Here is a 22,861-nt window from a genome sequence, read left to right as displayed (position 1 = left end):
GAAAAAACAATACAATTCATGAGGTAAAACATCAAATAATGTGCTGTAGTATTGTTTTCAATGTTATATCGGTCAAAAATAATTTATAAATCACTGATTTAATTTTAATTTAGCATACCGTCCCAACTTTTGATTTGGGGCTGTAAAATAAAGTTATTTATTCTTATCTTATCCAGGTTGGAGAAACATACAAAACCAAAATTCACAGCTTTTCCTATGACCCCTATATGACCTTTATACATTATTTCTTTAATGGATACATTGGTCTCTTTTATCAATAGAATATGAAAACACAATGACTAAAACACAAATAGATGTGTAGGATTAATCAGCATTCACTGTGATTACGTGACAATATGTGTGCAGTGTGGTAACCTCTACTACTGGAAGATGAGCTGTGACTTCTTCAGAGCTGTGTCAGCATGGGGGAGTAAGAGCTGTGTTAATCACCCAGTGACAACATAGCTACAGCTGTTTTTAAATAAAGGGCAAATGTCTGGTTTGCTCAAACCTCTGCTGCCAAAACTGTGTATTCTGTGGTTCTATTCAAGGTGCTTTATTGCGCTGTGAACATTTTCAGAGAATGCAAATAAATGCAGAAGAACACTTAAAAGAATGTTATGTTCACGTTCATGTTCAATGTTATGTTCACGTTCATGTTCAATGTTATGTTCAAACGAACAGAAGAGAACGCAGGCAATCTTTTCCCCGTTACTTCAGAAGTCATTCATCATTACATTACATCTTACAATTTTTTTTTAAGTCTGAAAGTTATTTTGATGTTTGCACAGTAAAACAAATGCAAAGTTTTGTCACGTGGCATGGTCCACTTTCATATCCACAATTTGACAATGATATTCCAATTATACAAATCACATCACTAACATCTGCCATGTCTCACATGATGTCCTGGTGCCAGCTGACATGTCTTTAAGGGCTGACCTCCTTGAGTCCTCAGCACCTTGGCTGCCAATCTGCTGTAGCGGCACTCTGATTAACTCTTCGACGCTTCTGCCGTCCTCTTAGTACTGCCGACGCTCCTTGCCCTCTTCATTTGATACACCACTTTAGCTGCTTCATCGGAGAGATCCTGGAGAAGGAGAAGAAGCTTTGTAGGTCAGGTGTGCTTCCTCAAGCATCAGCTCTTATGAGGAGAACTTGAGGAAGTAGGACTTCTTGCATGCTGGGATGACAGTGCAAGTATCTGTGTCGTGGTTACTCTGGGAGTTCCTGGTACATAGAAGAACCCTAGATAAATATGTGGTTTTAATCTTTGCTGGACTGACCGTAACTGGGGAAGATGGCGGGTCCTGGAGATCTTTGGTCTCTCTGCTCATCTGCAACAGATGATTTTCACTTCAGTAATATTCAACCTGTGTCACTCAGGGAAGCACTGTACTCCAGGACCTCAGCTCAGTTTCAGAAAATGTATAAAAAAAACCCTCATCAATTTCTGTCTCTGTTCTGCTGTACATGATCTGCAGGTATCCTTGCAGGTGTCATGTGGGATATGTTTGTGTCCTGACCTTGTTGTCTGTGGTCAGGTCCTCACAGATCACACTCATGGTGTTGATCCAGTTTCCATACACACTCTCCTCTCTAGGGCTCGGCCTCTGCTTACTGGGACAAGACGAAACAAATATTCACAATTACTGAAGGGGACATGGAATGGATAAGGTCACTCCTATGTCTATATTAACGCACACGCACAGACAGACACAAACACTCGCGCGCGCACGCACGCACGCTTTCACAAACACACACGCACACGCACACACGCACATGCACACACAAACACCTGATGAAACGCACACGCACACACAAACACCTGATGTCTTTCAGCAAGTCCTGCTGGGCACGCAGTTGATTCTGAGCCTCCAGCACTCTTCCCTCCATAGTGAGTCTGGCACACAGCTGTGCACAGTGAACTCCCAGCACGCCCATGTTCAGACTTCCTGCCCACACCCAGCTACAGAGACACAGAGACCAGTACAGGGCATGATGAGCTGGGACTTGGTGATGAAATAAGATAGATTGCCAAGGTCACAACAACTGACACTTTTTTGAAGAATTGATTGTGTGCCCCTGGTTTGTGCAGTGCAGTGCTACGGTGTTAATTTTAGGACATCCTCAGATCTCAAATGTCAGACTCAAACGAAAAGGCATCACGTCAGGTCTCAGACCAAAAGTCGTCAGACTCAGGCGAAACGGCATCAGTCTCAGAAAAACCTCTGTCATTCTCAGACAAAACGCCATAGACAAAAACGGCGTCGCCAACGCCAACTCGTGTTTAGTCCTCTGGTTGCCATGGATACTACAAACAAACTCCACCAAATGGACATCCTCAGAGGTTTCACTGATGCTGTTTAGTTTGACTTTTTGTCTGAGTCTGAGATCTGAGGATGTCCTAAAATAAACACTAGGTGTTCATTTGATGGCATGGTGGAGTTTGTTTGTAGTATTCATGGCAACCGGAGGACCAAACATGAGTTTACTTTACACAAGTGAACTAGCTTGCAGAAAACAACTTTTTCGTATTATTATTGGTTTGACCCCGTTTTGTCTGAGAATGACAGTGTTTTTTGACGCCGTTTTGTCTGAGAATGATGGCGTTTTTTTGACGCCGTTTTGTCTGAGAATGACAGAGGTTTTTCTGAGGCTGAAGCCGATTCGCCTGAGTCTGACGACCTTTGGTCTGAGACCTGACGCCTTTTCGTTTGAGTCTGACACTTGAGTCTGAGATCTGAGGATGTCCTAAAATGAACACCGTACAGTGCAGATGATTCTGAGTTTTATGTGGGGTTTTTGTGGTATGCCACTAGCCTGTGTTCTGGGTTGTGGTGCTATATGAGGCAGTAGTCTATGTTCATAGATTCAACTGTGTGCTGAGTAGTGTTGTGTTCTAGTAAAACCCAGTTGTGTACTGGTTGACCTGTGTGGCAGGGAGTTGTTGAGTGTAGAGGTGAGTTTTGTCTCTGAGTTGGCTTGGTTACCTGCTGGTCGTCACTCTCCTCTGCTGCGTGATTACACGGGTGACCTTCTGCAGATCACGTGTCCGGAAGTCCAGCTGCAGCTGGAAGGGGATCCTATCCCTCCTCTGAAAGCCTGCAGAGTGGACACACACAACAGAACACCACCTTCTTACCACCACAGCTGCACATTCATGCTGCAATTTTGACATGATTTTGCAGTAGTAGTCTCCAGACAGGCATGAATCAAATATCGTAGTTAGTTCCACTGTCAGAAAGGTATGATGTCGCTTTGGACAAAAGCGTCTGCTAAATTACTAAATGTAATTGAAATTGTTGTTGATGTCATACAATACATTCAAGTGGTGTGTGAAGACATTCGATCACAAGTTTTCTCTTGTAAGCCTTTGTAAGCCTATGACATAGTAGCATACAGTAAAGTCACAAGTCATCTAGTTTCATCAACGCTCATGTTTTTCACCCCTCTGCAGTTAATTTCATTGAGGTTTCCTGTACGAGGCTGTAACAATAGGAAGTACCTGTGGTAGATTCTGGTGAGCTTTCTGCCGCCATCTTTCAAGATGATCAAAAGAAAAGATTGAACACTGAGCAATTATTAAGGTAGTCTGGTTACTCACTCTCCACTCTGTCTGGTTTGACAGCAAACTGGAAGGTGATCTCGAAGCCTTCAGTCACATTTCCAATCTCCCTCAACAGCTTGTGGGCCTCATCGTCTTCAAAGGGGAAATACCTATCACAGAGAGAAAGAGGAAAAGAGAAAGAAAGAAACAATATGTTTTAAAGTCATAGAATGAATAGACCAGCTGGTAGATACAAAACACAGAAACCTAGAGATAAGATAATCCTACTACCAGGACTAACAAATCTATGAAATTCATTAAAAAAAAAAACAGAATTCATACACGCCATCAGGTGCCAATAGTGTTGCCATGACCCCAGTTGCCATGATGTTGTCTGCCAAAGCAGACTGAATTTCTGTAGCCACAGTGCCAATGTTGACAATGTTGACCTGGAAAGACAGAAAAAGGTAGAAGTTTTGTCAAGTACTTCCAGGTTCATCTCTTTTAGCATGACCTTCATTTGAACTGAAACATTTGCTAGTGCGTTTTAAAAAAAACAGGCCATGCCCAAAACATCTCAGATACATTTGATATGTTGACATTGGGTTGTTGGGTTGAAACAAACCACATTACAAACTGAAACATATGTGCACACCGACACATATAAACATATCACCTGATGAAGATAAAGAAATAATTGGCCCACCTGGTGCCAATTCAGATACCATATCTGTCTCACTCAGTTTTGCAACCCTTGTTTCATTGTTGTTTACTCTGTGGCTATTTCTGTCCGTGATGTGATGCTATCAGGACCACTGATGTAGCAATAAGGCTAGTCAAAAACAGGTGCAGACTGTAAAGTCACCCTCAAAGAGGTGGTGGCCTTTCCACTGGTGGTGAGATCAGCTTCTTTCACGCAAACACAGCCTACAGTCTACACAGTCTACAGTCTACACAGTCTACACAGCCTACAGTCTACACAGCTTACAGTCTACACAGCCCACAGTCTACACAACCTACACAGTCTACAGTCTACACAGCCTACACAGTATACACAGCTTACAGTCTACACAGCTTACAGTCTACACAGCCTACTGTCTACACAGCTTACAGTCTACACAGCCTACAGTCTACACAGCTTACAGTCTACACAGCCTACAGTCTACACAGCTTACAGTCTACACAGCCTACAGTCTACACAGCTTACAGTCTACACAGCTTACAGTCTACACAGTCTACACAGCCCACAGTCTACACAGCCTACACAGTCTACAGTCTACACAGTCTACCAAGCCTACAGTCTACACAGCCTACAGTCTACACAGAAGACCTGATGGTTTCAGAAGAATAGGGCTACCCAGCATGATGAGATCCAACAGAGGTGTGTTCAGAGGAAAGAGTGACTCACCCTTCCCCCAGTTAGATCTGCTAGCCTTCCCACTTCCGCAAGACGGCAATCCTCGCCTTCAAATGTCATCACTGATACAATCACCCTGCAGACATATTTGTTTTGTTAGCTTTGTTGTTTTTGTTGTATCCTGCTGCTCATATTCTATGGTTGGGCAGTCATGTTGTTGTGTTTAGCAATTGTGGGAAGTCCCAAACCAATGGCGCAACAAATGTAACATATGTTCCTGTGTATAACTAAAAACGAGCGTAAAGTTCCATTATACGTATATGGACACAGTTTTCAGACTCTGTCTCATTTGTGTACTCTGTACTCTGAAGACAGATTTGTAGATGATTTGTAGAAGCACTATGTTTCAAAATGAATGATTTGCTCAGTTCTTCTGTATTGAATGTGTATGGAAGCCGTTGGTGATCACTTCCTAAGAAGAGAGTGTTGCGCACACTTACCCTTTTTCAGTTGCATAATTAGCTAGCTGGCTGTAGAAGTACGGTGATGGCGCTGGGCTATGGCTCTGCTCTAGCTCCAACTGGCCTAAACCAATATTAGCACATCCGTCTGTACAGATAATCACCTGAATTAGGGAAAATATAGTCATGCTTTTCTCATCACTGCTTGATTACATGTTGGTATTAGTCACAGTCACACTGACCTTTGACCCTGGGTACTGTGAGGCCATTGCTACGGAGACAAGGGCTGCAGGACCAAGTGCGGTGGCACCATGCTCTCTCAGTCTAGGGACAAAAGAGGAGGTAAGTGCATTGACCTACATTCACTCAATTACTACTCAACTTCTGTAAACCCCATTAATATTATCTACGGTGTAATTCCCAATACAATGTTTTATCCACAAACTCCTCGACTAAGAAGATAAAGTAGCAGTACAAACTCACTCTTTCACCCGTTTGGTGAGGGACGGCAGACTCTCAGCGATGCAGTGTGGGGTGGAGTGTGTCTCTCCTTGCTCCCTCAGGTGGTCATAGTCCAGAAGAGCCCAGTCTTTCACTGTGACTGGAACACTGGTGCCATCGCCGTACACAGTCACCTGGAACATATGGACAAGGGGTTCACCTCAGGACTTGAACAGGCCATTCAAATGTTCTTTACTATAATCATGTGGAGCCAATGAAGAAAAGGACTCATAATTTCTTATTTAAAAAAAAGAATCCTACTAACTCAACATTTTTTTTTGGTGTTGTGGGGTGTTCCTATATGTTTGTTCACTTGACCTATCGTAACAGCTACTGGTCTTGCCTTCCATTGTAGAAGTCAACAATGACAAGCCCGTTTAAGCCCGATCCAAAGCTAAGTAGGTCAGAGAAATGAACAGAGGGCTTTGACAGGAAGGAATGCAGGTAACGCTTGTTGGCACATTCTGCTTCTCAACTATATTTCCGACGTGGCTAAAAGTGAGGAAGCCAGAGTGGGAAACTATGAGTCATATAAAACCAGCCCAAAGTTCATGGTATTTTCATCAAACGCACAAGTTCACAGCATTTAAAAGAAAAGCCAGCCCTGCCCTTTACCTCATCGTTGAATGTAACCAGGGCAACTCTCCGATGTGGAGACTTCTGCAGCAGGGACGACAGTGCCTTATGAAGGGCATCCTGAACACCCTGGAGACAGAAGTAGAGATGGCGCACCTTTATCTTTGGTTATGGAGTCAATGGATAGGCTTTTACCATATTTTCATGACTATTTACCACAACCACTGCATTAAAGTGCATTACAGCATTTTATCAAACAAACCTGTGTATTAACCGTGGTTTATGCAATGATGGGCTGTATATCCATACAGGGTAGGAACGGGTATTTCAAGATAAATGAATACACCCCCTCCCTATGCGAACAGACACACCCACACATACACCACATACCACATCCCACTCACTGTGAAAAACGTTTATTTAGTGTAACGTTGTCGTGTGGGAATGGACACTATAATTGTTTGAGTCAAATCATTAAACAATCTCATAAATAAAAATCAATTTATAGACCACAGTTAATAGTCAGGAAATGATGGTAATGGTTTAGTTCAGTGGCTCCTTAGCCTTTGCATTGGCATTTGATTAGGTCTGTGTAGTGTGATCAGACAAAATTACATGGTTTCATGTGGTTACCAGTGGTTCAAAAATGAGGAACTTAAGCAAGTGCTCCTTTTCTTAACATAGTAACTGACGGCATCAAGCAGTTCGGCAGAAGACGTTTTCACATAGTCAGTCAAGTTTACACACTTCAACACGTCACCAGATCTTCACTCAGGGGTTATGTCAACTTAGAATGTTGAGTAAGTTTTGCTGATCTGTCCTCAGTGATGCAAGGCATTGTAAAGTTGTATAACTCACCTGCAGTCGTGACACATATGTGGGAGACCTCATGGCATTTCCAGGTGCAATCTATGGAAAAGAGAAGAAGACAGGATGCAGAGAGGGGTGGATTATATGACACTTAAAATAATTAATTAAGACATAATTTTGCCTAATTAAAAAGCCAGGCAGATAGTGACCTCCGAGGTGACACTCATGCTTCCAGAAACATCTACGCAGAACACCACCAGCATGTCCTCTAGGTTTTCATAATCTGCATCAAGCTCTTCGTTCACATACAGAACATCCCGACCAGGACAGGGGCGCTGGAGGAGAAGATGGGGTTGGCGACTAAGCATCCCAGGACCTGACAGGTGGTTTTCTGTCCCACAGAATTCACAGCACCACATCCCCTATGAACAGAGAAAGAAATAAAGAGAGAGAGAGCGTGTGAGGAGAGAGAGAGAGAAGAATTGCTTTTGTTTAATGTTTCACAGCAGAAGCTTAAATCTGTTGCTGTGAAGTTTTATAAAGCACCTCAGAAAGTAAAATAGTGAGCTATCAAGGAATAAAAAACGTTCTCAGACAGTGTACAGTCGTGGCCAAAAGTTTTGAGAATGACACAAATTTACATTTTCACAAAGTTTGCTGCATCAGTGTCTTTAGATATTTTTGTCAGATGTTATGGGTTGCCTCCGAGGGGCAACTTCTCCCAACCATCCAGGAACAGTTTGGTGATGAACAATGCCTTTTCCAGCACGATGGAGCACCTTGCCATAAGGCAAAAGTGATAACTAAGTGGCTCGGGGAACAAAACATTGATATTTTGGGTCCATTGGCCAGGAAACTCCCCAGACCTTAATCCCATTGAGAACTTGTGGTCAATCCTCAAGAGGCGGGTGGACAAACAAACAAAAAAACTATTTCTGACAAACTCCAAGCATTGATTATGCAACAATGGGCTGCCATCAGTCAGGATGTGGCCCAGAAGTTAATTGACAGCATGCCAGGGCGGATTGCAGAGGTCTTGAAAAAGAAGGGTAAAAAATGCACATATTGACTTTTTGCATTAACTTCATGCAATTGCCAATAAAAGCATTTAACACCTATTAAATGTTTGTAATTATACTTCAGTCTTCCATAGTAACATCTGATAAAAATATCTAAAGACACTGAAGCAGCAAACTTTGTGAAAATGCATATTTGTGTCATTCTCAAAACTTTTAGCCACGACTGTACATACTATTATGTGTTAAATAAAACAGACAGTTTTCATACTATTATGTGTTAAATAAAACAGAACAAATAACACAAATAGACATGAACAGTTTGAATTCTTCATGAAAATGCGCTTTGGAAGGACTCACATTTGTATTCTGTCGGTTTTGTGAATTGCTAACTGCTGACATGACCGCTCTACATCTCTCACAGTACACTGGCTTCTGGTTGCTCTGGATACCACTGGCTGCAGAAAATATGACTTGTTGACTGAGTGTTGGTATGGGGAATGTATGTGGGCCACCATCTTGAATGTGTGTAAATGTGAATGTGTGGGAGGCCATACCTTTAGTGATGTCTACTAGCTGCCCCACATTAATTAAAAGAACGTTGACATTGGCTTTGATGGGACTCTCCCCACTCCCCTCCATCCCTGAGAACACACAACACATTATCCCCTTCATTGACCTTCATCGACCTCCTGAAGGGCACATCAGGTCTTCACACAGTCTATGAAACAATGATGTGAACTTAAAGACATTTTAAGGACATTACTGAAATTAGCTTTTAGCTGAAGGAAAAAAAAACAACTGACTTACCTCGAGGGGGTACGGGGGGTGGGTCTGAGGTGGCATGGGGCTGTTTTGGTGCTGGAGAGCCAAAGTGGCGTGGGGGCACAGGTGGGGGAACCAATGCCCGTGCTGTGGCAGAAATAGGTCAAACAGGGTCATTTTCACATCACAGGTGTGGTGAAAGGTCAAAGGTAAAGATTAAGTCACCTGGGCCAGTCTCATAATGGCCACTCTTAGGAGAGAATACAGAATTAAGTAGCTGACATAATTGGTAGCTGACAGAGAATGATTGAAAGAGAGCGCGAGAGCGCGAGAGAGAGAGAGAGAGAAAGAGAGAGAGAGAGTGTGTAAGTGCGCAAGATGCCACAAGCTAACAGAGCTTTTTGTTGTACTTTTGTAACTCCTTTGTTTATTGTTTTCACATTCATTTCATTTTCAGATAAAGAGAAAGAGAGAGAGCATATTGCATTGAGCCTTATGTCCATTTATTGAAGTCAAATAGACATAAATGTTTCTGGAAAGCACCCATTTCACAATCATTGTCCCACATACACTGTTTGTGGTGGACCAATGACTGTAAATAGCACGGTCATCATGGCATCACGCTCTTCCAAAGTAAAGTCAGAATGCGTTAAAATGAGAGCTGTCATGTGTCCAAATTGGTTCCCCAGTCTAAGTCTATTTCGGTTGGTGAATTTTGATTTCATTTCACAACAATCTGAGAAAGCTAGATAGGTAGACTGATAAAGGTAGAGAGAGAGAGAGAGAGAAAGAGAGAGAGAGAGAGAGAGAGAGAGTGAGAAAGAGAGAGAGAGAGAGAGAGAGAGAGAGTTTCACCAACGCAGAGAAGCAGCCTGAGTGGGAGTAGGGCTGAAACAGAGGCACAGGATATTTGTGCAAGTATATAGTTTAGTGCAGACAAACAGGTCTGAGTGGGAGCAGAGCACATGTGCACGCGAGCAGGGGCTATTTGAGAGAGAGGTCATGATTTGAGGGTAAACATTATAAAATCTGAACATGAAATCAATAAAAAATGACCTCAAACTGACCACATTCTTGATTAGAGAAACATCATATAACAGGACCATGCTGTAGTTTCTTCCAGTTGCTTAAGATGTCTACAGTATGATCTCAACTTGCAACTTAGTCAACTAGCAACAGTCTAACTGTAGTTTATTTTTCAGTGCTTCCACATTCAGCAATATAAATGATCAGGGACTAACAGTTGAAAAGGCTTAACTTGACATTACATTTCTCTTTTTTATGAACATGAAGAATATGAAGCTCCCCATTTTGCATGTTCATGAACTGCTTCCTATGGGTGAGAGTGGCATTGAGAAGTTGAGGAGATGGAACATCACCTGGTTTGGGAATGACAGAGATGCGGTTATCATAGTCATGATCACGGACTGATGTGGACTCAGGGATGCGGTTGTCATAGTCATGATTATGGACGGAGCGGGGCCTTGGGAGAGGAGGGCAGATGGTGGGGTCACTCGTAGCACCAGGCAATGAGGAAGAGAGACCTGACGTGCAAACACAAAAACATAAAATCTACTCAAACAAAACTTGAATCAAAACAATTGACTTTGCAAAACAGAGGTCAGCACACCACTGATATATATACTGTATAGTCAAACAAACTGCAATACAACCACATATTTACATTCAAATGTTCCACAATGAATTCTCTTTTCCCAAGTCTGAGATAACCACGAACATCACACCAATGTTATTAAGGCAGTGTCTGTTGGTGCATCTATAATCTGTTCCTTTATCCGCTCCTGTTTTTCTTTTAATTCAGTTTAGTTTCATTTAAGTTTATGTAGTTGTCTGTATGTGTATGCTTACAATGTTTTATTTTCCAAACTGTTAATGTGAGAAAGCACTAGTTTTTACTGTGAATCTCTGTGGGTAATATTTAGAGCCTATACCTATTTGGAACTTGCACCCAACTCTGCCAAACATCTTTGTAACTGTAGGTTCTCAGAAAGGTACTCAGAATTGTTCTGAATGGTTTTCAGGCAGAAATAGTTCTGGATAGTTTGCAGTCACCTGTAACCATGGTTCCAGACGTCCAGTTACACACAATGTGACTACAGGCAAACTCCATCTGTTCATGGAAAAAAAAACATCAAGACAGAAAGACACAAGGACAGGCAAAGAAAAACAAGACATATTAAAGTTAATTAGATGAATAGAACTCTCTACCAAAGACTGATACAAGCCAACACATAAAATTGATTAAGGTGTTGATGTTATGCACATAAGAATCTTCTTTTATAATCTAACTCGTTTCCTGCTTCTGACTTATATAACAGTTGCTTACGTCTTTATGAAGCCACACATTTATCTGGAATAAAAACTTTAATATAGGGTGGTTATTGGAACAGATATGTTTTAGTAATGCACCTTCTGATGGCGTTGAGAGTTCAGATTCAGATGACCATCAAAATGATATGCAACGACAATTGAATATCACTTCCTGTGGTTTTTTTCTTCTCGTACCATTTAATCACTTCAATGTTATGACACAACAGCGGTGTCAAACAAAGACTTCTGGAAAAAATAAATAAATACAGCTTTCTGTGCTATTCCACGTTATGCATAAAGTGATTGTTACAACAGCAACCACAACAGATAAATAAGGATAATGTTCACAGAGTAAAACAAAACACAGTACCTACTTCTTAGAGTTCTCAGTAGAATGAGCACGTTGAACCCTACTGTTCGACAGGTTTTCTTTCTCTCCTTTCACATTGACACACACACACCCACACATAGCAGGAAGTAAGGAGGGTGGTTTATACCAGAGAGCCAAGGCAGAACAGAAACTGAGTGAGATCCTCTGTTTAAGCAGTTGTCTTTGAGCTGCTGACACACTGGCAATAACACATCTGCCCCTCCCTGTTTCCGTTCTTCTACTTTATCTCCAAAAACCTTTACCCTCACTCACAATCAACTTCACTCTCGCTCACAATCAACTTCATCCTCACTCACAATCAGGAAAGGTTGCCAAGGGAACACAGTAAGAAGATTCACTGAGAAAATTCACTGATTTACTAGCATTGTTCCAACTCCACAATTACAGTATAATCTGGTACTGGTAATGGACTCAATTTCAAATCAATCCAGAGGATACTCTCCCCACTTCACAGTACTTGCATGTCCTATGTTGGTCTCACACTGTTTCTTTTCTTCTGTGAGAGATATGAAGCTGCAATGAGCACTTTCACACACACAAAATCACATTCGACACAACACTAAACAGGTTTACATTTGCACTTTACTCCCAATCAAGGGCAGGAATAAATTATTGAATTTACTTCACAAACACAAAGCTGCCTGTTACAAACACATGGAAAACCATACAGTTAATTATTAAAAATATTTTATTAATAAGATGCACAAAATTACAATGTTATTCTTGAAGTGCAAAGACTGTACCGTAGTTCTACTACAATCAGTTACCATGGCAATTTCATTAGAGCAATATGTACTAGAACCTTTTACATTCTAAAGTTGCAACAAGTATACAGCCGCCTTTGTAGAGAGCACAGAGTAAAGGAATTCATAGAATAACGAAAGAATGGAAAGTTATACTTGATCTCAGACTCCAATTGGAGCTTCAAAATGTATCTGGAGCTTCTTAAGATAATCAGGAATGATGTTTCCTTATGTTTACATAATGTTTCCGATGAATCCATTCAGACAAAGCACAAACTTCAATTACTGAGGAAACCCATAATACGTACGATTATTATCTCATTAATCTCATCTAACTTCTTGATTTGTAATGACAGTCAAAGTTATGATCACTTGACAATGCTCAATGGATCTCAAGCAGGCGCTACCATCGACTGTAGCTATTCAGGAGCATCCTCCACCCAGGGCCTCAAACACTGCTTTCAGAATGGCAGCCACGGCTACAGCCCCAGGGTCAGGCTGGGTCAGGTGTCCACTGGCGATGTAGCTGGCTCGCCCTGCCTTGGCAGAGAGGCTCCGTGTCGAATCTGCTCCTGCCTGGGCTCTCTATTAATGACAACACATGCAGTTACTTCCAAGTAAATCAGGCCAAACTCACTTGCCAAAGACCTATGGTCCAATATAATACACACAGTAGATCATTGCAGATTTCCCAGCAGCTGTATCTTACCTCCACAGCTGCCTGTAATATAGCCATGGCACCAGTAGGAGGGGATGAAGACAACCTCTGCAGTTCCTCTACCGCAGGACAGAGGGCATCCAGCTGTGGAGAGTGAGGAAAGGAGTTGGGTTCAAATTTCAGACAGTAAATTAGCAGTACAGCATTAGAGAGGGGAATTGGTAACCAGTCTTACCATAGTCCGGTCACCAGGCTCTGCTCCTCCATACCTGCAGGACAACAACAGGAGACAAGCATGAGGTCATTCAGCCCTTAGCAATTTTAGAAATGACAGTAAGTATAAAATAGAGGCTTGGTGAAAAATATTAAGCTATGACTGTCATGTTGCATATTAACCAAGTTGATGACCTTCAATTGCCAAAAGACAAATCCTGTTCCCCCCAAGTAGTAAAATACCAGCACAGAGCAATAATTGTTCATCCTGTTACCTGCTTAACCATTCTTACAGAATTGGAAGTTCTAAATTTATAGTAAAACATATTCTGCGCTACAAAATGGTAATCAAAATGGCAATACCTCTCAAACTGAAGAGTCTATGAACAAAACATCCGTCATTTACCTCTTCATAGCCTCCGTCCCAGCATGCACTGCTGTGGCCCAAGCTGCAATGTCATCCTGTCCCAACAGCGGCAGTGCTGCAGCAGTCAGGAAGATGCTATACAACTAAACAACCAAAGGAAACAGTACACATTTACCTGCTGGCTTTACAGAAAACTATTTCCTTGATTTTGTCAACCTAGAGCTATAGTACAGTATGCGGCCATTAGCCATTTTAGACTGAATACTTCCAAAAGGAAGAGAAGGGAAACACAGTACCCGCTACTCCATTTCACCATGTTTCTTCCTAAATAGCACTGAGGAATCAGACACAACACAAACCGCTCCAGATGATCCACCCATTTTTTCCTGCACCAAGCTGGCCAGTGCGGTCATTAGCTGCCCAGGACAACCGGGTAGCTTGCGGCCTTGAAGCCACTCTTGAGTGGCTGTGTGTAGGAAGACCAACAAATCAGTGATGAAGGCTAGACACTTCAAAACAAATCAGTGATGAAGGATAGACACTTCATAACAACAACTTCATAACGATCTTAATCCACCAGTCAATAAACAACAGCAAAAACACTGATGAAACTGCAACATTTACACACAAGACATTAAAAGAATCCGATAATATGGCTTCTTTCTATTTACACCATATATAGTTTACCAGTCAAATGCAGTTTAAACGACGTGTCACCTCAATCTAATGTAGTATTAATGTAGTGGAGCACATTTCATTTATGAGTGCATCTCGGGAATCTGGTTTGGGTGTGTGAGTGTGGAGTTTGTGTGGAAGGGGAGGTAACATGGGTACTTATATACAGTATGTGTGTGTGTGTGTGTGTGTGTGTGTGTGTGTGGGTGTGTATATATACCCTTAGCTGCACAGGCATGGGTATTTCCACAGTCTCCATCCCCAGCAGCACGGTCCAACATGTTAAGCTCCTCCTGGAGCTGCAGCAGAGCCTCACACACAGCCTGAAGTGCCTTCTGCATCACATCACTCAGAGGACCTATGAGAAACCACCTAACAATCACTTAGAGGACCGATGAGAAACCACCTCACACTTTGACTGGGAATTCCCCGCTCCTTCACTGCATTTCATTTGCTCAGTTGGTCTGGCAAACTACTCAACAGCGGTCCACTTCACTCACGTAATTGGACATGCCTTTAACCAATCAGACCAACGATACTATACAACGATACAACGATCGGTAATAAAGCAAACACATATTTTTTCTGTATGAATTGTTCCAGGGCAAGTTTCTGTTCTGTTTTCAAAGAAAACTTGCCTTATCGAAGTTTTGCGGTGCTTCGGCGGCCACCATGTCCAATGTTTAAAAACTCTCCGTGCAGTAGATTTTGCTACGTAGCCGTGGTAAGTTTAAATCCGCCAATGGCGGGTCAGGTAGCCAAAAGCCAGTTTGTGATTGGCTCCAAGGATCCTGGAAATCTTGAAATGAACTGCTATCCAAAGTTTGACAGACCCACTTCAGAGGCTAAATCAAATTGGCCGGAAGAAGAGGGGCGGGACTTCCCAGACTACCTCACACTCACTCACTTCTGCATCACATCGCTCAGAGGACCTATGAGAAACCACCTCACACTCACTCACTTCTGCATCAGAGGACCTATGAGAAACCACCTCACAATCACTTAGAGGACCGATGAGAAACCACCTCACACTCACTCACTTCTGCATCAGAGGACCTATGAGAAACCACCTCACACTCACTCACTTCTGCATCACATCGCTCAGAGGACCTATGAGAAACCACCTCACACTCACTCACTTCTGCATCAGAGGACCTATGAGAAACCACCTCACACTCACTCACTTCTGCATCACATCACTCAGAGGACATATTAGAAACCACCTCACACTCACTTAGAGGACCTATGAGAAACCACCTCACACTCACTCACTTCTGCATCACATCACATCACTGAGAGGACCTATGAGAAACCACCTCACACTCACTCACTTCTGCATCACATCACTCAGAGGACCTATGAGAAACCACCTCACACTTACCCTGACTCTCACTTTCACTCAGCGGCAGCACCTACCCTAAACATCCTATGGCTCCGTTGACACACACATCTCACCATGCAAACTGTGGAAACTACCCCAAAAAACATTGTCACGCCTTTGAGGACACTGAGGCACAGCTGCCAAGGGTGTAGTGCAGACCGTCTAATGTCGATTTTCACACAGGTAATCTTAACATTTGCAGGACAGAGTATGTGACTTTAGAATAAAAAATGCTATTGTGGAGAACTGAAAACAGTAGAACGTACGCTGTATGCAGATCACGTACATGTAACTGACAAAAATAAGAATTGTACGGAGAGGGTATTGTCTTGTGTTGCCGTACCTGGCCTGTGTGTGATCTCATGAGGAGCAATCAGTTGTGGGGGCTCAACGGTCCACTTCCTCCCGCTGACAGGTTCACAGCTGAGGTTAGGCCAGGCTGGAGCTGTGGTTTTAGAATCTAAGAGGAACAAGGGGGAAATAACCAATAATTTTTTAGAGTATGGGGGAGAGACAGAGAGGGAAACGACAAACAAGAAGGATCAATGAGAGAGCATATATATACAATTTATACACTCAAGAAAGGAGAGGACAAACAGGTTCTAAAATAATCATCCTGTGACCATTTTGACTACATTAACGCGGCCATCTTCAAAGCTAGTGTGGATCCTGTATGAGGCATTCATAGGCATATGAAAGAGAAGTATTGCAGCAAGGGTTCACCCAGTAACAGAAGAAAAAGAGGAGCGCAAAATGACACACTGTGGACCCATTACAGGAAAATTAAAAAGAAAGAAACATGCACTACTGGAAAATGTAATTTTGAAACATAAAGGTTATTTGGATGCTAAAATGCACTTTACAATCCAAGATGCTGATTGTCTTTTTGAATCACTACTTACATGTTTAGCTGTATTTTAAAGCACACACTGTATGTGACTGCTGGTATTTGTTTAATTTGAACAGATGGTAAGGTGTGAACGCATATTAAACGGTCAAGTGTGATACAATGCTTTAAAAACCAATCCATTACTATGCTCTTAGCCTGATGTAACAAAAACCACAGAGCAAGTTAACCATTTTCAAAGACCAAGCTCACAACATATGCATTGGCTTCTATGTTCATCTTAGAGATAATCAGGGGAGTAGACTAACCAAAAAGCCTAAGGATCTCTTGATCTGCCTTCATGATGGACAGTGACATGCCTGCCATTTCCAGTGAGGTCATAAATGAGCCCGACATCACCCTGGTTACAATGATGGCACGATCCTCTGCAATCAGGAACATTATCCAAAATGACAACATTACCACCACAGCCATTTTCTATGTGAAATGATTTACAATTGTTATATAAGTATATATCAACAAGAGTGATACTTACCAAGACAACTGATGGCAGCCTTGGTGACCACAGCCATCTCCAGGCAGGACAAAGCACCCAGATTATTCACACATAGCACCACAGGGTCACCTTGAGCAAACATGAAAACAAACAATCAAGTACGCATACAATGATATCTCTCTTTGGGCCAGTTACTTATCCTAAAACCACTCCTGACACCACAACTACATTACCTGATTTAATTGCCAAGTGGGACAGGCTGCTAGGATCAGACATGTGGTCTATCATTGTCTTCACCACCTTATCTGCTGGGGCCACCTATGGGTCAATCCCATTTATTGCAAGTGGGAACAAACAGACAAAACTTTTTGTAAGGATGTCATTGTCTGAGCCATTGTAAAATATATTCCGTTCTATTGTTTTATGTCGTGAAGTGATAAAAGCCAACATTTTCATTTAACAAATATCACATGAAAAAAGCATGAAGAATGTGTTTGCAATTCATAACTGAATCAATCAAATGGCATTACTGATTTAAATGCATCAAATAGCATTACTGATTTAAATCCATCAAATGGCATTACTGATTAAAATTCATCAAATTACATTACTGATTTAAATCCATTAAATGGCATTACTGATTTAAATCCATCAAATGGCATTACTGATTTAAATCCATCAAATGGCATTACTGATTTAAATTCATCAAATGGCATTACTGATTTAAATCCATTAAATGGCATAACTGATTTAAATTCATCAAATGGCATAACTGATTTAAATTCATCAAATGACATTACTGACTTAAATCCATTAAATGGCATAACTGATTTAAATTCATCAAATGGCATAACTGATTTAAATTCATCAAATGGCATTACTGATTTAAATCCATTAAATGGCATAACTGATTTAAATTCAAGCCATGATACGTACCTTTGACCTCTTTATTCCAGGTTCACCATGAATTCCTGTCAAAATCATTCATTACTTTCAGAGTAGAATAAAAGACCATTTAAAGCGACTAAACCTTACCACACATTATTTGTATATTTCATATAAATTCAATAAAAAAGTATAAATCATTGACCACTATTGCACTGCCCATCGTGTCATTTATAAAAAATAGTGCTGTCAGTTTAACGCGTTATTAACGGCGTTAACGCGAACCCATTTTAACGCTGTTCATTTTTTTATCGCGCGATTAAAGCGTTGTAAAAAAAAAAAATATATATTATTATTATAAGATGAACGTTTTTTTTGCCCTCCCAAACTGTGTAGTAGGCTAACGTCACGTTTGAGTGAATGATGAGCGCGATACGGCGAAATTGATGATAAAAAGCTTCTGAATAGAAAGTTTACCTTTAAAAGTTGTGTTGTGCAAAAGAAGCGAGCTTCACTGTAGTCTGAAAATGTCAACAGGCAGCTGGTTGAATGCACAGAAGTAGTTGGCTTACCTTTTATTGGTAACCTAACTGTTACGGTTTATTGTTTTTTAAATAAAAGGCCTGACTTCTATGTTCACAGCAAATTTGAAAAAAACTAATATTAAGCCATGGATTACTGCACTATAGGCTGAGTCCTTGTTTATCTTAAATGTGCACTTTATAATTTTATTTTGTACCGCCCTGTTTGGCAATGTTGTTTTTCAATAAAATAAAAAACATTGCTTAAAGCAAGCCAATCCACTTTTCCATGTTGATTAGAGCATTAAAATAAAATAAAAAAATATAAAAAATTATTGAAGGGACATTTAGAATAGATACAAATTTGATTAATTTAATTGCGATTAATTTTGAGTTAACTATGACAAAAATGCGATTAATCGCGATTAAATATTTTAATCGTTTGACAGCACTAATAAAAAATAAATAAATAAAGTTGTTTTGAAAACTCAATGAATTACAAAAATTCTAGAGACAATTTCATATTTTAACAAATAGATGGCTAGGAATGTACAGCCATACACTCCCGATACACCCACAAATTGTGTTGTGTTGTACTTTTGCTGTTGTGCCTTGCTCTACCAAAAAGATTGAATCAAACTTTGAACATTTGAAACATTTCAGCCTGTGGTCAAAGTTGCCTGTGCATGTTTCTATCCATGTGTCCCCCTCTAAATCCCTTGTCTGTGCATGTATTTATCCATGTGTCCCCCTCTTATTCCCTCGGCTGCTTTCTTCCTCACCTAATCCCAGCTCCATCTCTCCGGGTGGAAGCTGAAAGGAGGGCAGACATCCTGGAACACTACAAGGAGACAGACTCACACCAAGAGTACCTGCGGTTCAGAACAGACATGTGGCATCAATTATTATAGGTATTTATTTATCTTCAAGATAGGATTAGATCCATTTTCAAGGTGCATTCATCACATAATATCCTGTCCTCAATATATGTTCCTTTGTGTATCGATTTGTATGTTTGTGGATAGTCTAGCACAAAGTAAGCATATATGGATCAGATGAACATTATATTATACAAGATTCTCATTATCACAGTACTTCAAAAGGTGACACTTTCTGTTCCATGCAGATACTGCAACATTCAATGAAATATACACTGGGTTCACTTTTTTATTTTATTTGTCACAGAAATGGCTATGCATGCTATGCAACAGCTTCCATAATACATGTGCAATTAGGCATTGCAATCATTCTGTGAATCCCAAGAGCATTCAAATATCAACAGGCACCCTACTTGAGCTCTGTGTATTTGTTGGATATGGAATGCACACATGTTCATTAAGAGTATGGAAGTAAGGGACTGCAGTTGGTCAGGTCTAGATTTGCCTCTTAGTCTGGTCAACGACCATCACACTTACCAATGACCAACACACTTACCAATGTCTTTCGCTGCCTCGTTCACCCTGGAAACAATAGTCTCTAACGGCAAGCCTTCTTCTGCCATTGCCCCAGCCAGCTGAAGGGACAAATAGAAAAAGAAGAAATTAACTATGGTTCTCCTTGATTTCAGCCCAGCATTAACAAGGGGAGGGGGGGTGTACAATCACAAAGGCCTCATGCCAACAATGACACCAAAGTCACCTTGTGAACAAACACGGTCCCACATAAGCCTCTCCTGCCAGCCTTGCTGGGTTGGTTGAACGCACAATCATCTGCTACGATCACCATGTCGACTGGGACACCCTGAGAGCGGGCCTGCTCAGCAGCGAGGCCAAAGTTCAGCCTGTCCCCTGTGTAGTTCTTCACCACCAGAAGAACCCCCGCAGCACCCCCTTGCCACAGAGACAGGATGGCAGCCAAGATGCTGGCAGGAGGGGGCGAGGCAAACACTCCCCCAGCCACGGCCCCCGAGAGCATCCCAACACCGATGTATCCTTAAACAGACAATGATCAAGAGCTAATTAGAATCGCACATTATAAATACAGATTCTTTTTGTTAAGATGATGCTTAGATATCGACTCTTTAAATGGTGTTAATTGTGCCTTCCTTCATATCCATTAAGTGCCTCTGAATGAATGACATGAATTTAGTGCTTCACAAACGCTATCAGTAAAAATTAACTAGGTTATGAATCCATAGCCTTTCAAACATTACAAATAAAATAAGTAGGCTACAGAAACACCCTCGCCTGAGACTCCAGTATTGATTTGTTCTATAAAGTAAGCATACATGACCATGTTACCTGCATGTGCGGGCTCGTGGCCTGACCCCCCACCGGACAGCAAGGCCACCTTTCCTTTAAGGCTGCCCAAGTCAGAGCGCAGCACAACCCGGTGCCCTCGGAGCAAGGCGAGAGCCCCATGGCTGCGCACAATGCCACACAGAGCCTCATCCACACAATCGTCCACTGAATTCAGCAGCTTCCTCTGCACCTGGTCAGAGACAAATACCTGTGGGTACAGCAATCTCGCCTGCACAGCACATGGCCAGAGAGATGCTTCACTATCAAATATTGTTTTTGGGTGAATCACTGTAGACTGCAGAGGATGGAGAGTGAGCTCATTCATATCTAGACTACATATGATTATTAGGTGTTTTAACCTCATCGGAAGATGACACCCTTAACCTGAAAAGCATATCTTCGTGCTTTCTTTAACCCAAGGCCAAAGTCAACTGTAAGGACTCTGAACCTTACCTGCGTATTATTGAAAGGTAGCAACCCTACATTATGTTCGGTAAACGTATCAAATGAAGTAAGCAATGGTGTAGGCTTTAACATTCACCACCATGTTGCAAACAACAGCAAAATAGATAAGCTGTTAGCTGTAAACAAGTCATGCACTCATGAACGACTGATTGAGTATGCTTTCCCTTGTGTTAATTATCGCTTGCTCGCGAGAATAACAGAATGTGCTAATGCAAGCTAGATCGGTAAAGCTGGGCAGCGAATCTCTCGGTCGGGTCGGTCTTAGCCAAAGAACCACCATCACACTCTCAGTTTTTTCAATTATTCAACAGGAAACAAATGGGACTTCTTAGGGACCTGTGCAATATACTTCTTTAGACATAAGGAGACAGGTGGATGTATTACCTCCATGCTTCCTGTTGAGCTTTGCGCCCGCCCACTGCAAATGACTTTGACCAAACTAAAGATGTGTCAGGGATTTTCAGGCACGGTTTTAGTAAAAACATGGATGCAGCCAAGGGATGACACGGGTTGGAGTCCCATCCTCTCGAAGGGTTGACGTAAGCAGGTAATTTAAATCAGTGAGTAGGCTACGCGAAAAGAACACGTTTTTTTCAACAGAGGGAGAAGAGCTCAGTGGACCTGACCGTTAAATCTGGCTTTAGGTTAGGCGTAAATCATTTACACATTCCATTAAATTAGTTCTTAGATGCTACAAGACAGTGAGCTGAAGCCTATTGAAACACGTTGAAATACAGAATAGTCTTGGATTGGTTTCAGAAATCTTTAGCTAGTTGTAATAGGCTACTTTGTTGCAATTCAGCCTTTTAACGCGGCTTCGTAACCTTTCAGTTGTCATCCTATTGTCCCACACATACGTCAAATTCAAGTTTATGATGGAACTTTGAAGTTTGAGACCTGAACATAGTGATAGTGATATTTTTTCGCGTGCCGACTGGTTTTTCCATGTTTCAAAGTTCGCCTATAAGGTCCTGCATCTGTAAGACTAGCCTAGTGTATAAATGAGTGCTTCATCGCAGAACTACAGTGGTAATAATCATCCTAAAATGTCCTGCAATAGCGTTACAAAGAACATGAACGAATTAGGCTTATGTGCTAAGCGTCGTTTTATGTCGTTCGTACGTTTTAATCATTTGATAAAAAGAACTCCTCGTTGTTCTGTTGGACGTTGAAAAAAAAAACACCAAACAGGATTGCCTGCCTTCATTCGAGAGATGAATGTATTTTTGTAACTAAATGGACAGCTGATTCAATATCTGTATAATAATCATTTTTAAACATAACATGATAAGTGACAGTCAGCTATAATGACAGATAAAAGTCTGAGGTGATGCAAAAGAGTGTGTGGGAATTTGAAATTATTATTTTTTTTTTTTCTAGGATCAGTGCTCTGCCGAATCCTCTGCTGGCAGCTGAATAGACGCTGTGGATAGGAAAACATTCTAGTGCCGATTAGATCTGGGCCCTTACCATGGTGTAAAAGATATCCTCAGACTACTAAACAGTTTAGCCTTACCATCTTCATATCTCCTTCCACGGGTGAAATAGGGAGAGTGGGCTGTTATGACTGCCTAGTTTTTAAATTGGGTGAATAATTCAAACATGTCATTGT

At 41.4% G+C, this 22,861-nt stretch overlaps 2 protein-coding genes across 2 annotated transcripts; both read right to left on the bottom strand.

Annotated features, from left to right (window-relative positions):
* Positions 1-994: 994 nt before the first annotated feature.
* LOC308366156 (circularly permutated Ras protein 1) lies at positions 995-11,119 on the bottom strand (the record flags this gene model as incomplete). Its single annotated transcript, XM_080839791.1, has 18 exons — positions 995-1,090; positions 1,287-1,337; positions 1,527-1,620; positions 1,829-1,969; positions 2,994-3,105; positions 3,608-3,720; positions 3,893-3,999; positions 4,959-5,043; positions 5,408-5,532; positions 5,611-5,692; positions 5,852-6,003; positions 6,485-6,574; positions 7,304-7,354; positions 7,465-7,646; positions 8,829-8,915; positions 9,082-9,183; positions 10,416-10,580; positions 11,110-11,119. 18 exons carry the CDS (start codon positions 11,117-11,119, stop codon positions 995-997), a joined length of 1,845 nt encoding a protein of 614 aa, XP_080695917.1.
* A 1,442-nt stretch (positions 11,120-12,561) lies between these two features.
* On the bottom strand, positions 12,562-21,639 carry tkfc (triokinase/FMN cyclase; the record flags this gene model as incomplete). Its single annotated transcript, XM_080839790.1, has 16 exons — positions 12,562-13,086; positions 13,211-13,303; positions 13,395-13,428; positions 13,779-13,882; positions 14,099-14,205; positions 14,635-14,772; positions 16,139-16,255; positions 16,951-17,067; positions 17,178-17,267; positions 17,372-17,456; positions 18,075-18,109; positions 19,327-19,416; positions 19,979-20,057; positions 20,183-20,475; positions 20,785-21,013; positions 21,634-21,639. 16 exons carry the CDS (start codon positions 21,637-21,639, stop codon positions 12,925-12,927), a joined length of 1,779 nt encoding a protein of 592 aa, XP_080695916.1. The 3' UTR covers positions 12,562-12,924.
* Between the last annotated feature and the right edge of the window lie 1,222 nt (positions 21,640-22,861).

This window comes from Sprattus sprattus (genome assembly GCF_963457725.1).
Source record: "Sprattus sprattus genome assembly, chromosome: 5".
Classification (NCBI taxonomy): domain Eukaryota; kingdom Metazoa; phylum Chordata; class Actinopteri; order Clupeiformes; family Clupeidae; genus Sprattus; species Sprattus sprattus.
The sequence above is the reverse complement of the archived record's forward strand: the minus strand, read 5'-3'. Positions and strand labels throughout refer to the sequence as shown.